The 14,215-nt window shown below is 41.0% G+C and overlaps 1 protein-coding gene across 2 annotated transcripts in view; it reads right to left on the bottom strand.

Moving 5' to 3' along the window:
• MACF1 (microtubule actin crosslinking factor 1) overlaps positions 1-14,215 on the bottom strand; it is a gene marked incomplete at its 5' end in the record, with an annotated part of 343,134 nt that overhangs the window by 81,107 nt on the left and 247,812 nt on the right. For both annotated transcript variants that reach the window (XM_079698746.1, XM_079698745.1), the window contains 7 exons: positions 1,783-3,254; positions 3,938-4,433; positions 7,075-7,274; positions 7,973-8,102; positions 8,934-9,175; positions 9,832-9,894; positions 13,188-13,305. In XM_079698746.1, the coding sequence (XP_079554872.1) occupies positions 1,783-3,254; positions 3,938-4,433; positions 7,075-7,274; positions 7,973-8,102; positions 8,934-9,175; positions 9,832-9,894; positions 13,188-13,305 (2,721 nt within the window). The remainder of the gene's footprint in view (positions 1-1,782; positions 3,255-3,937; positions 4,434-7,074; positions 7,275-7,972; positions 8,103-8,933; positions 9,176-9,831; positions 9,895-13,187; positions 13,306-14,215) is intronic.

Raw genomic sequence — 14,215 nt, 5'->3', positions numbered from 1 at the left:
AGAAACTACATCCCCCCATGGATACATACACATACACATACATCCAACCCAACCAGTACAGCAATTAGAGGCCCTAAACAAGGACTTCAATACAGAACTCAAACTGCATGGTAATTTAAGAACATTTAGTACAAAGCAGCCTCACCATAGTAGAAAACAGTATAATCTGTTTAGTAATGCTAACCTGCACTCATAAAAACTTACATACAATATAATGTTTAAGAAATTAGGCAAATAAAAGTTAAAATCATTCCATATAAACCAGAATCTAGTTTGATAAAACTACTTTGGTGCCTCAAGGGATAAGCTTCAATTTTCTAAAAAACTCATTTAGTTGGTTAGACAGCTGATTCTAAGTAACCCAGATCCAAGTAAATCAGATAAATGAAGCATGCCTGTAGCAGAGCCTCTCCTTTTGAGGGGCTTACAATGGAAGAGGGAAGAAAAGCCCACGTGGTGAAGCAGGAAAGGCCACCCAGCCACTGGATTAGGTGTGGGCATTTCCCAGAGGATAACATGTGGGCTCATGGCTTTGAACTTTCTCTACCTACCCTTTCCTCACCCGGTGCCTCAAGAATCCCAAACATGACGACCTGTGTTGCTCCACATGGCACTGTAAGGGGGTCTTCAGCCAATGTCCCACCTTAGTGTGCTAAACATTCCCCAAGCTAGAAGGCCCTTCTGAAACAGCCACCTTTCTGCACCTGGATCCTGTCTACAAATTTGTGATCTTTTTCGGGACCACGTGGCTCTGACCTGGCGTCAACACCACCTTTCCATCCATGTTTTTAACAGAAAGAATCCTAACAGGCAGGGGCTCTGAGAGAACAAATTAACTCTGATGGCAGAGTGTTACTGTGTAAGTAGGAACAATCACCACTGGTGATGGAAGTAAGGTATCCTTTCCAAATCTACTCCAGGCACCAAAAAGGAAAGAGCAAGCAAACAGGCCTCCAGCAGGGAAGCGAGGCACTTTTAGGTTAAGTCTTGGGGTGAAAGGCTCATGCGGTGAGAGCCAAGACCCAGCAGACAGCCCTGGGTTCCAAACCCAGACCTGGCAAATTTGCGCTTTTGAGTCAACTCCTCTCACCTTCCCGGTTGTTTTAATATAGACTCACAAAATCTCAGGACTGGAAATTCTGACTCAGGCAAAGAATCAAAATATTTGTGCAGTTAAGGCAGTGCTTCTCAAACTCTCGTACGGGCAGAGAACTTGTGCTCTGGAGGAGTCTAAGGTGTAGTCTTAAGCACTACTTGCTGCAAGTGGAAAATTTCTTTGAAGTGTCATGTTTCGTCTTAATAATTCATGAGAATTTTTCATTTTGTCTCATAATACATCAATAATTTTCCCTCAAAATCTGTGAAAAAATCCACACTTTAGCAAGATGAGCCCATGTTTATCTTATGGATTCTCATACCTCGATACGAAAAACAGGGCCCTCAACAAACATTCACTACTGTTACAAAATTGGTTAATTTGAATTCTCAAGAAGTCATAAGAGAAGATTCTTAGAGTAAGAAATAAGGTTTGGACATTTCTTTCTATACCCTTAATTTGTTATAAACATTAAAATAAATTACAATAGAAAAATGTTCAAACCTGTTGCCCAGAAGTCCAAGAGACTGTCTAGTCTCCAAACTGTGTGCTATGGTGGTGACAGAAGTGAGAATAATGAAACCAGGGACAGAAGTTAAGATGTGTACTCAATCGGTCTCCAAGTTACAAGAAAAGAAATACACATATTAGCCAGAAAAAGATTAAAAAACAAGGGTAAGACTTACTTTAAAATCTGCTAATTGTTGGTTGATGACATCCACCTCGGTCCCCACTACCCACTGGAGCGCTTCCCCCTCCTCTGCTGCTGTGGTCATGTCATTGAGTGTTTTCAGCTTCCGATAGAAGTCCTCGACCCGGCCCAGGGTCAGCTCCAGCTGCTCCCGCCGAGCTTTACTCCTCTCCATCAGTTTGCCACACTGTTTGCTCAGGGCTTCTAGCTCCCTCTTGAGTCCTAACAAGTCCAGAGTCCCTTCTTCCTCCAGCATTTGTCGGCACTCTGTTTCAGAGGCTTCTATGTCTAACTTGAGGGCTTGGATTTTGTTAAGGAACAGCCGTACATCCTCTATCTGGGACTGGAGGCTATCAGTGTCTCTGCCGATAGCACCCATGCCATCGAGCTCATCGTCCAGGTCTGCCAGCTGAGAAAACATTTCTCGGACCCGGCAGTGAAACTGGCCAATGCCCTCCAGCTTGTTTTCCATTGCCATGCAACCACTGTTCACTCTTTGCTTCACTTCTAGGAACTCCTGCTGGGTGACCTCAGCTTGATGCAGAAGTTGGGAAGCATCAGATCCGTCCGGGGCATCCTCTACCAGGCCCCGAGTGAAGTTCCTCAGATAGTCCACCTGTGGCTCCAGGGTCTGCAGCGCTTCCTGTTGGGCTCTTAGCTTCTCCAGGTTCTTGTTGCTGCAGGCTTGAGAGCCAAGAGCATCAAAGATCTCAAGTTGGTGTTTGGCCCCTTCAACTTTCTTTTCAATATTCTTAAAGCTTTCCTGGAACTCCTTGAGCCTCTGAGTCATTTCTTCAAGGGACCCTGTTTTGGCCTGTAGCTCTTCTGTAATGGAATCCATGTTCTGGTTGATCCCAGCCTTCTCATCCCGGATATCCTCCTCATCTGTTTCTGAAGAGTTGATCAGAATGTCAGCAGCACTGTTCAGGATTTCTAGCAGGGAGCGGCGCTTTTCCACCTCACTCAGCATAGCCTTCGATCTCAGGAGATTGGACTCCAGCTGCACTGGATCCAGAGTGACCCGCAACTCAGACATCTTGACCTTACAATCTTCTATCCATGGCACGAGATCTTCCACGTGCCACTGATATTTCTGAGCTTTCTGCAGACAGTCCTTGAGCCTGGACTGTCTGTCTGCAGTTTTTTTACTAAGCTCTTCCCAATGGCTCTTGAGCTCAAAGAGCTGGCTTTGTAAAGTTTTCTTCTCTTCTCCAGGAGGTACAGAAAGAAGCAGAGATTCTCCTTCTGCCACAATCACCTCATAGGAACCACTGTGTTGGTTAAGGTTCTTCTGAAACTCTTCATTCTCCTGTAGCTGAGACTGTAGCCGGTCTAATTTTGCAGAAATTGGGCGGTTTTTTGCTTGCTGGCTTTGTTTGTCATCCAACCAGGTTCTCAGCTCATCAAACATTTGCTGGAACTGCTGGGTGCTGGCAAGAGCTGCCTGGAGTCTGTTCATGCGATCAGCTGAAATGAGAAAATCAAATTTAAATCATCAAGTCTGAACATGGCATTTAAAATGTTTGCTGAGAGTACATGGTCTAATCTTAGGAAAAGGAAACTAACGCTAATTGAGGGTCTACCATAAAAGAAGCACATAGCGAGGCTCTTTCATAGACTATATCCTATTTAACCCTCACGTCAACCTTTTAAGGTGATATGAGTAACAGAAGTAAACTTTTAACTTCTAAGCTGGTAAAAAGCCATAAATGTTTCTAGAAAAAGAGGCGACAAATTAATGACAAATTTCTTCTTGTATAAGGCCACCCTAAAAAGTCTAGAACATGTTCTAATTTTGTATATATGGTATATGTGTGTGTGTGTACCCATATAGTATGAAGAAAATAAGTGAGTATCAGTGAAAGTATGCATGTAACTCCACCTATAAGTACCTCTATGAATCTCTACCTGCTGGCTAGATTTATATTAGTGTTCTTATCTCTTAGATTATGGTGTGTAAAGCTTCACATATTGCTAGTGCCCAATCAATGTGTAATGACCACGGCAGTCCTCACTGTAGGTGGACAAAGGGATAGAGTAACACTATTCTGAGTCCAAAAGCTACTTAAGGGTCGCCCTAGATTCTTGGGACCACTAATCCACTCCTCCTTTTGGCTTGCCACTAAGAATGGCAGCAGTGTATTCCTCACCCGCAAGGTCTTCTAAACCTTGGAGAGGCAGTGCAACAGTCTCCAAACGCTTCTTCAGTTCATCCTTGAGGTACTGCTCTCCAATGAGCACTGACAGTTCATCGCAGAGTGTCTGCGCCTCCTTAATCCTGTGGTCTAACTGCTCCACGTCAGATCGAATCTCGCTGGTCTCCTCCAACTGCTGCTTCACAGCCTCAGGTTGGGTGCTGATGGCCGACTGGCCACTCAGTCGCTGTCTGACTGCCTTCACTTTCTCTGACAAGTCCTGGAGCAATTCCTGGTACTGCGTGCTTTTGACAATAGCTTGGTCAATTTGGCTGGAACGGGAATTAAGTTTGTCAGTCAGCTCAATCCACTTCTGATTGATGCTCTGGAGCTCCTTCTGTACTTGGCTGGTGGAAGGAGAGACATCTCCAGGGCCTGTTAGGATACCCTGAGCTGCCTCGTTCAGCTGCTCATGCTGTTGCCTACGTGCTTCAAATTCCTTCAGCATAAACTGTAATAGAAATGACACCAAGATGTTTAGAGAGAAAAGACAAATCTAAAAACACTGTCAAAACAAAAACTGATTTTGGATTGTGCCAAGCAGTGCCAACTCCTTTTGAAAATAAACCAGAAAACTCCAAGGACCAGTCAACTAGGAAAATGAAGTATCACTTTTAACAACTGCTTAATAAAAACCTGTTTTGAAAGGATCATTGATTGTGTCTATTTTATTTCTTTTCCTTATTTGTCCTATACCGTTTCAACATCAGTTACTAAGGTTGGCCTTGGTTGGGAAACCAAAGTTTGTTTACTGGATGGGCACTTGTCAGCTTTGCCAGGCAAAACCCAGGCCTCTGAACTGGGAGTTTGGAACCCTGGGTCCCAAAGTGAGCTATATTACTGGCTGGGCTTGCCATTTCAACTCTTAATGCCCTACTTTTCTTAGTTCCTTTCTCGAATTCCCATCAGCACATATAATCTGCACATTATAATATACCACAATGAGATAAAAAGCTTCTTTAAAGCAAGTACCATTCCTTTTTATTTATTTCTATTCACTGTTTCACTCATCAAAGAAGTTGAGATTACAGGCTCTGTAGTTAGACGCCTGGGTTCAAATCCTGACTCCATCACTCACTAAACTGTATAAACTTAGGCGAGTTTTTAAAAGTTTTCCAAATCTCAGCTTCCTTATCTGCAAAATGAGGACAGTAAAGTACTTACTTGGCTGTTGTTAGGATTAAACAAGAAAACCTATGGAAAGTACTCAGCACTTACACTGCATAAAAATAAATACGACAGGACCTCAAGGACTAACAGATGTGTAAATAATGAACTATAATAGAATGTAACAAAAGTTAAAATGATAAAATGCTGACGTGAACGTGGAATTGTGAAAGCAAGAAGTAAAGGTGGTTAATTCCTCCGGGGATGACAAGAGCAGAAGAGGGAAATCAGGAAAGGCTTCACAGGTGACACAATAAAGAATATGTGAGTTCTCCAAGAGAACAGAGAGTAAGCCTGGTTCAGAGAAGGGCCTGGGATTAGCAAAGGCACAGAGATCCTGAGATCTATGAGTGCAGTGTGTTCAGGAAAGAACCCATTATCCGGTGTGGGAAGAAGCCCAGGTATATGGGGGAAGAGCTGGCAAGACAAAATGGGACCAGACTGTGAAAAGCCTCATGCACCACAGTGAGCAGGTATTTGAACTCTGTTCAATAGGCAGCCAAGGGCCACAGAAGCATTTTAATATATTCAGATATATGATTTAAGGGGATAACTTGATAATTATGTAGAGGATAAACTAGACCAAGAGGCCCTTTAGCGGGCTGCTGCAATGGAACAGGCCCAAGATCCAACCCACCAGCATTTAGAGTGGAGAAGAAGAGAAGCTTAGAATGGTGGTTCTCAAAGTACGGTCTGGTAGCCCCTGGCAGTCCCTAAGCCCTTGCATGGGGTCAGTGAGGTAAAAACTATTTTCATAATAATACTAAGATGTTATTTGCCTTTTAAAATTCTTGTTCTCTCACGACATCCGATATCACAACAGATTGACTGCAGAAGCAGATATGAAAATCTGTGAGACTGTTCTATTAGACAGACGTTTTTATTTCATTTCATTTCATTTCATTTATCGCTATGCCTTGCAGGTCTTAGTTCCCCGACCAGGGACTGAACCCGGGCTCTTGGCAGTGAGAGCGCGGAGTCCTAACCGCTGGACTGCCAGGGAGTCCCAAGCCAGACATCATTAAAGAGATTTGCCAAAGATATAAAATAATGCCACTCTTATTCAATTTTTTACGTTTTGGAAAATGTTATTTTTTCATAAAAATGTTATGTATGTTAGTGTTATGGTTGTATCATCATAATTTAAAAAATTAATTTATAAATACATACTTCAAAAATTCCTCAGTGTTTTAATACAGTTAATATTAATAGATATTAGTAGATAAACACAAGCTCTTTGGGATCCTCAATAATTTTTAAGAGTGTAAAGGGTTTTGGGATCAAAAAGTTTGAAAACCACTGGATTAGAAAAATATTTGTAAGTAGACCAAATAGGACTTGATAAATAACATGGATGCAGGGGCTAAAAGAAAGGGTTCTTTCAAAAACTACTCTTAGGGGACTTGGTGGGTGGTGAGAAGAAACAGAACAAGTTTAGGGAAGGCTATAGAACAAGGAAAGGGTCTAGGCAGGATTTCACTGGAAATGACATAATTGGACCAACCTAAATTTCGCAAATGTTGGGTACTGAGATCTGATCAGCAGAAAATCTCTAAGTAAAGCTGGCAGATATAAGACACTGCATGAAGTAATGTGGATCACTACCACTGGGGAGTGAAAATAAAATATGATTCTACCATTTAGTCAGAAGTTCCCTGTCTCCCATTGCTCATCTTACTGCCTCAGTCAACGATATTAATAATACAGTTACTGACATTAATGATATTAACAATACTGTTTGCTATTTGACAGGCACCATGATAAAGACCTTACAAGCATCTCATTTAAAGTGAGGAAATGGAGACTCTGAGAAGTTAAATGACTTGTCCAGGGTCATGTAAATCTACCTGTTGAGAGCAGCATTCAGACCCAGGTTCAAGTGCCTCTGATTTCTTTGCTCGAAAGCTTTCAGCCATACTGCTCACCTGGACCTGCTGCTTCTGTGCATTCAGCATGTTGGGGTCAATAGACAGGGGCCCCAGCACCCCCATCATCAGCTCTTTCTCCATTAGCCAGGGCCGGAGCTGGGATTCTGCAGCCTGGAAGCAGGCCAGATGACTTGCGGATTCCTCCAGCTGCCTTTGCCGAGCCATTGTCACCTCGGTGGCCATTTCCCATCGGGAATCTGTAGAGAGGAAATGAGAGAATGTATTCTTTTCTTTTACCCTCATCAGCCACTAGCCTGGTCCCTAAATTATGTTCCTAATATACTACAGGAAATGACCCCTGGAGCATTATTTAATATTTTTTAAGTTAAAAATAACCTGCATTTAATTTTAACTAAAGTAACAAACAGTTTTGTATCTTGACTGCAGTGGTGGCTATATGAAACTACACATGGGATAAAACTGCACAGAAGTACGTACATACATACACAACGCATGTAAAATACCTTATGTGACATATATATTATTTTTAACCTGTTTTTAAGCTTACTAATTATGAGCATCTTTCATGACAAAAATTTTTTTCATACCAATACACATTCACCTACATCATTTATAGTTCAATATTATGAGCACAGCATAATTTAATTCCTTCACAGAATGTTTAGATATTACCCATTTTTCATTTTTATCATCAATGCTCTTTGTCACAGCAGATTGTCAGTTTGACTTGCCCAAGAAAGCCAATACTGATACTTTGAGTGGAATCTCTAAATTTTTTCCACAATCAGGCTCATTCTCTAACCCTCCCTGCCCTTCTTGCTTGCTTATGACAATTAACTAAAAATCACTCCTGTTTATTGGGTATGCTGAAAGCCTGTATTTACTTTGAAGACAAGGAATTTAGTGAATTTGTAACACCCCAGTGATAACATACTGAGCTCCTCTTGCATTTTCTTCCAGTTTTCTGCTTCTTGTGAGTTGGGATATGTCATCAGTAATCCAGACAGGGCTTCCTTTACATTTTGGACTTTTGGAGAATTCTGTTCCAATTCAGCCAGGAAGGCCTAGGAGAAAGAACATCATGAATGCCATGAGATTTCTGGACAGGAAACAAAGCTGTGAGCGTGGAGGAAATGACGGCAAGATGGGGCAGCAATTACAGGCTCGACTTCTGATTCTATCCATGATTGTTTCATGATTTTAAGATACTTAACCTTTCTGCTTGAATATTTAATTAAAAGGAAAATCTAGGTGGCAAGATTTGAATTTCTTTTATGTACAACACATCAGTAACCCAATAAGAAAACTGCTAATCCCTATAAACTAAAAGTGTCAGGAATTGATGATGATGATGATGACGGTGATGACAGTAATGGCGATGTTTATGCAGTTGTAGGATATGACATGCTAGGCCTCAACAGGAATACTAAAATTTTTGGCAAAAAATTTTTACCGGATTTTCTACATGGTCTTATTTCTTCTGACATTTTCCCTAGGCCTACAAGTCAATCTTAAGAATGAACTGCAATCACAGCTGTTTAGATCCCTCCAAGAGTTGGAAAGGTGCTTTGATGGAATGGTTTGGCTTATACCATCACATTGAAAATGAGATCCCATTCTCAATGAACTGATGCTTCTGAGGAGGGCTATTCTCCTTCTGCAAACAGATCTGGTTTTGTTTCTCAGTCTGATGTGTAACCATTTCTAATTTCATAGGTAAGAAAATTCTCTGGGAGAGTTTAGGCATACTAGTCATTTGAAAGTCAAACATGCTGCTCGTAACGACTGGGTGGTTGGCCATGTCTCACTCTCAGGCCCCCGGGCTCAGGCGGGAACACTGGTACAACCGCCCCTTCCTCTTGGTGTTTGAGATGCAGCTAATGGGAACACAGTACCTTGTTAGATTCAGCTTGGGCTCTCACTGTCTCTGTCTTGGTTGGAGATGAAGAGGTCTCCATGCCTTTCAGGACTTCCTCTTTTAATTCCAGCCACTGCAGCACCGAGCTTGCCTCCTGCTGAACTTCCTGCATGCGGCTGAGGACAGCCTGAAGACTTTCCCGGCGTTCCCGAAGCACTTCCCCAAGTTTCTCATATTTCAGGTTTACATCTGACATGTCACACTGGATCTCCGTCAGATCTAGCATCACAGAAACAGAGATCAGACTGGGAATAGCTCTCAAGCATCCCCAGTGGTTCCTCACTAAATTATTCATCAGGATTAAGTATCTCTCCCACTCCTTCTAGTGAACTAGAGATGATCTTCCTGCTAAATCACATAAAAGTTCCTGTTTATATACAAAAAGCAAAAGAGCTCTCATTAATCTGATTTCTGATGTTGGCATTATATACTCAGATGTATAAATAAAATGCTAAGCAAACATGGGAGCAGCAAAGGTGAAGGGAGTGAAGGATTGGGGGCATTCTTCTACTTCCTCTTCTTTAAACTGCAGAGAAGAAAACCTAGCTGAGAGGCTGAGGGCTAGATTTAGACCACCTCTAGTATAGCTTCTTTATAATTCAAAGATTTGCATATATTTTCTTCCGGGTCTTTCCTTATTGGTCTTATCTAGTGGTCCAGTTTATTTGCTTAGTAACTTTATTTCACTGGTTGCCAACCTGTTTAGCCTCTCGCTAGCAACAAAGAGGCATCACAGTTGCTTCTCCCCAGACTTTTACCCTCACACCCATCCTGGCAGCAATCCTTCCACACATATGGAAACATACACAGATGCAAACACGAACACTATCCTAACACAACCAATGAAGAGGCACTGTTGAAAATGGCATTCTCACCTTTGCAGGTGTGGTATCCGTTTACACTGCCTACAGAGCTTCCTACAGAGGGCAGTATGGAACCTGAGCAGAAGGACAGAGAGACAAACAAGGCAAGACAAATGTGTTAGGAATACATACAGGCACTGAATTTATTCTTTGGCACTCACTTTAAGCTCAGATATCAGGAAGTTAACACAGCACAAGACAACATACTCATGGAAAGAGACAAATCATTTTAGCTGCCGGGCAACAGGGTCACTGGAGGAGTTTCAGCTCCTTAACCCTAACCCTAACCCTTTCTACAGGAAATCCAAATTCTCCTCTTAAATCTCCAATTTGGATTCTTTGGACCTTGCCCTAATTTTGTGAAGCAAGTGTTAGTAGAATGACTAAGTCTTTAGACTGGCATTTGACATACTTTAGAATGAGGAGGATTTATAATACAGCCAAAAAGGTTCAACTTTAACATCAATGTTCTTCAACATAATAAAAATAAACAATAAGTACAATTAAGGACATAAAAAGCAGCATTCGTTTAGTAAAGACATTAAAATGAGCCTTTCCTATATTGTTTCAAAAGATCCCGTCTTTTTTTTCTCATGACTTTCTGCTCCCCTTCCCCCACCAGAAAACAGAAATTCTAAGCGTCAATAAATCTGGCTCATAAACATTCCCATAAATTCTGTTTAGGGTCTTTGGTTCTGTTTCTCATTACCACAATTTCACCTATATTCTCCCCAAGTTGATTCCTTGTGTTTCAGGAGTATCCCAAGTAAGTAAAAACCAGATCATGTAATTACAATGATTATAAAGAAATGTGAAGAATAGTTATGACATAATGTAACATTCAAAGGGCAGAATAAGACTCTCACGTGCACTGATTTCACTGTGGAAAAGGTCAAGTGCAAGGTTATATATTAGACAATAATGATTGTAAAACTTTTAAATGTTAACATTATTGTATTTTCAATTTAAAAAATGGATCAAACCAAAAGATCATATTCCACTGCAGTCTGGTGATGACCAAAAAGAAACCGGACTAGTAATTTGGAGAAGACAGTCGTAGCCAAGACTGTCACTAACTCAGTACGTGAGCCTTAATCTATGGACAGACCTCGGTATCTTCTCTGGGATATGAACATAATACAACCTATCTTGTCAGCTCTCGTGGGGTTACTGGTGAGAAGTAGTGAGGTAGTGTATGTGAAAGCACTTTACGAAACCAAGAGAGCTCCACGACCATAAGGAACTAGAACACGCATGGGTTTTCAGAGATGGAAGAGAACTTTTTAAGAGCACTCAGGCTAGTGATCTTCAAACTGATTTTCAAAGCACCCTGAGGAGGTGCTTTAGGGACTCTGTAAATGTTTGGTTTAATTTTAATATTCAGAATATATTCCTAAGTACTTAGAAATGGCAGTAAAACATGCACATTTCAATTATATTGAACACCACATTTTAACCCAGTAGATATAGCCAATTTACGCTGCTTTTTGGGGAGAATAAAGTAGCTCCTGCACCTCTGTGCATACATTTAAACTTCTTTCTGAGTGTCACTGATGGGAAAAGTTGTAGTTCTTCATTAGCACTCTATATTCAAACCTACATATGTCCACTTATGTACAAAGAAAAACATCTACAGCACACATGAATTCCATTAAATAAAATGACAAAAAAGGCTGAGGTATATCTACTCAGAGCAGGCTCTCATCAGGGTAGAATTGTGTAGTAAGAGAATTCTTAACACTTCGGATTGTAAAGTGAACTTTTAAAAACATTTGTCATCATTTGCAACTATTTATCTGTGTGAAACGTATTTTCTGGATACAATGCAACCAAGGAAAAAACTGAGAAATAAATAATGAAGCTGTCATTCAAAAATTCTTTTTTTCCAAGTTTTCATATTCACTAAGATAGCCTCAATATTCTTTTTTTTTTAATTAATTAATTTATTTTTGGCTGCATTGGGTCTTCGTTGCTGCGCATGGGCTTTCTCTAGTTGCGGCAAGCGTGCCTCTCATTGTGGTGGCTTCTCTTGCTGCGGAGCACAGGCTCTAGGTGCACGGGCTTCAGGAGTTGTGGCTCGTGGGCTCTAAAGCGCAGGCTAGCAGTTGTGGCGCATGGGCTTAGTTGCTCCGTGGCATGTGGGATCTTCCCGGACCAGGGCTCAAACCCTTGTCCCCTGCATTGGCAGGCAGATTCTTAACCACTGTGCCACCAGGGAAGTCCCAATAGCCTCAATATTCTCATTGATGAATTTCATAATAGATAAATGCTATAAATTCACTTATATTTTTATTTGTCTTATAGCTCTACATGAGATTTATTTTTAAAAAAGATTACAGTACTTTAAAAAGTTCGAACAACCACTGATCTAGTCCAGAAGTCAGAAAACTTTTGTGCACCAGCCAAATCTGTCCCTCCGCCTGTTTCTGTATGTGAAGTTTTACTGGAACACAGCCACGCCCATTCACTTATGTATTGTTTATGACTGCTTTTGTGCTACAATGGCAGAGACATGTAGTGTGACAGAGACCATATGGCCCACAAGCCTAAAATATTTACTCTACGGCCCTTTATAGAAAAAGTTTGCTGGGTGATGTCACACACTAATAAGTCAATGAACTTAGAAATTTAAGTGTTAGAATATAAAAGTCACCAAATCTCTGAAATGTTGTCACGTCTAGATAGTTCCAAGACTTCTTTAAACTTTAGGATACAACAGGAAAGTAGACATTCTCAGTAGGAAAAAAGAAAGTAAACTTTGCCCTTACTATTTAAGTGACTATAGGAGTGCATTAACATAGTCTGGTAATAAAACCTAGGAGATCCCAATTGACAACCAGCAAGTGACTGTGAGCTCAGAATGCATTTTGTTTGAAAGAATTAATTTCTAGGCAGAGATAATTCATATAGTTGGGCACAATCTTTGTATGCACTTCCAAGAAGTGTGTCAGTTCCTGGTGTACCAATACTGACTCCTAAACACTTAGCCTCTCCCAAGATATCATGCTTATACCCTCCAGGGCTGACCCTAATTTAAAGTTAATGCATAGCCATCCATTCACATTAAAAGACAGAAATTCCTCAAGATGGAAAATCCTATTTTAATCCTTCTATGTTCATTTGACAGTTCTAAGTGGGCCAACTAGTCCCTTTACTTTTTCCCATCACCGGAAGGGGTTTTGCAAAATGGAGCAATGTTACAAAGGAAATGGGAAAACAGATCAGGTTGAGGGGAAGACTGCTTCATGAAACATCCTTGATTTTCATATCCAACCTTGATTCTAATGTTTATTCAATAAGGGGTCATCACCAAAGGGCAAAGGGAAGAATGATGTTTATTCACTACATTTTCAAGAGCCTGCACTCACCTGTCTTGGCTTGAGAATCAGGTGCTGTGATCTCCATGATGAGATTTTCTAAAGAAGTACCTTTGCAATTGATTTCTTCTACCAAAGTTCCCTTACTTGTCCAGTCATCTAGGAGACCCTGTTTAAAGAACAAAATCGCAAAATGTAATATCTGGAGGCTTTCTCCTCATAAGTAGGGACACCTGTTCTACATACACTCCTTAAAAGTTTTGATAAGCATTAAGCAATCATCCTCATTTATTCAGCCATTTCCAGAACTTGGTTGAGCCAGCCAAGATGTGGGAGAATGATATCCTGGAATATTCAGGCCCTTCTCATTCATTCATCGAGCAAATATTTTTTGAGCACTTACTATAGGCCAGGCATTGTGCCAAACACTGGGGATACAAAATAGGCTTACGACACAGTTCCTAAAACCAAGAGCTCAGATTATCAGTGGCATTATAATGTGATAAATGCTATTACAGAAATATGGACAGCCACTAGACTCTGAGAGCACAAAAGGAGACACATCTAACTCTGCCTGGAGAGAGGAAAGATTGGAGTTAAGATAAGAGTTTGCCAGGTGGACAAAGGGAATACCATGCTTGTAAAGAATATAAAGGAAATGGTAATTGGAGGGTAAAATGAGGAGTTAGATATTGAAATGTAGAGAAACATACAGAATCATAGGCTACAGAATTTTATATTGGGTTTGAAGTCAGAGCTCAAACCACCACAGAAAGCTGTTAGGAAACAATGGCATTTGCTCTAAGACAAAAGTATCTGGTCATGTTGTCTCTAAGCTGTGAACTGCCTGCTACAGAAGTAGAATTTTACTCTTTTCCAAGCTGGGACACCATCCTAGCCTTCAATCCCTTCCTCCATACTGAATCTCCCTCACAATCTACTTAGTCTGCTTTTGACTTCAAGCTGCAAAGCAGCAGCAGAGAAAGACATCGAGCCATGAACATCTGGCAAGCTCATGCTGCCGAACTTCAAACTGAACCTTGTCAATTCAGAGTGTGTCAGTTCTTTTATTAGTCACT

Source organism: Hyperoodon ampullatus (genome assembly GCF_949752795.1).
Source record: "Hyperoodon ampullatus genome assembly, chromosome: 2".
Classification (NCBI taxonomy): Eukaryota; Metazoa; Chordata; class Mammalia; order Artiodactyla; family Ziphiidae; genus Hyperoodon; species Hyperoodon ampullatus.
The sequence above is the reverse complement of the archived record's forward strand: the minus strand, read 5'-3'. Positions and strand labels throughout refer to the sequence as shown.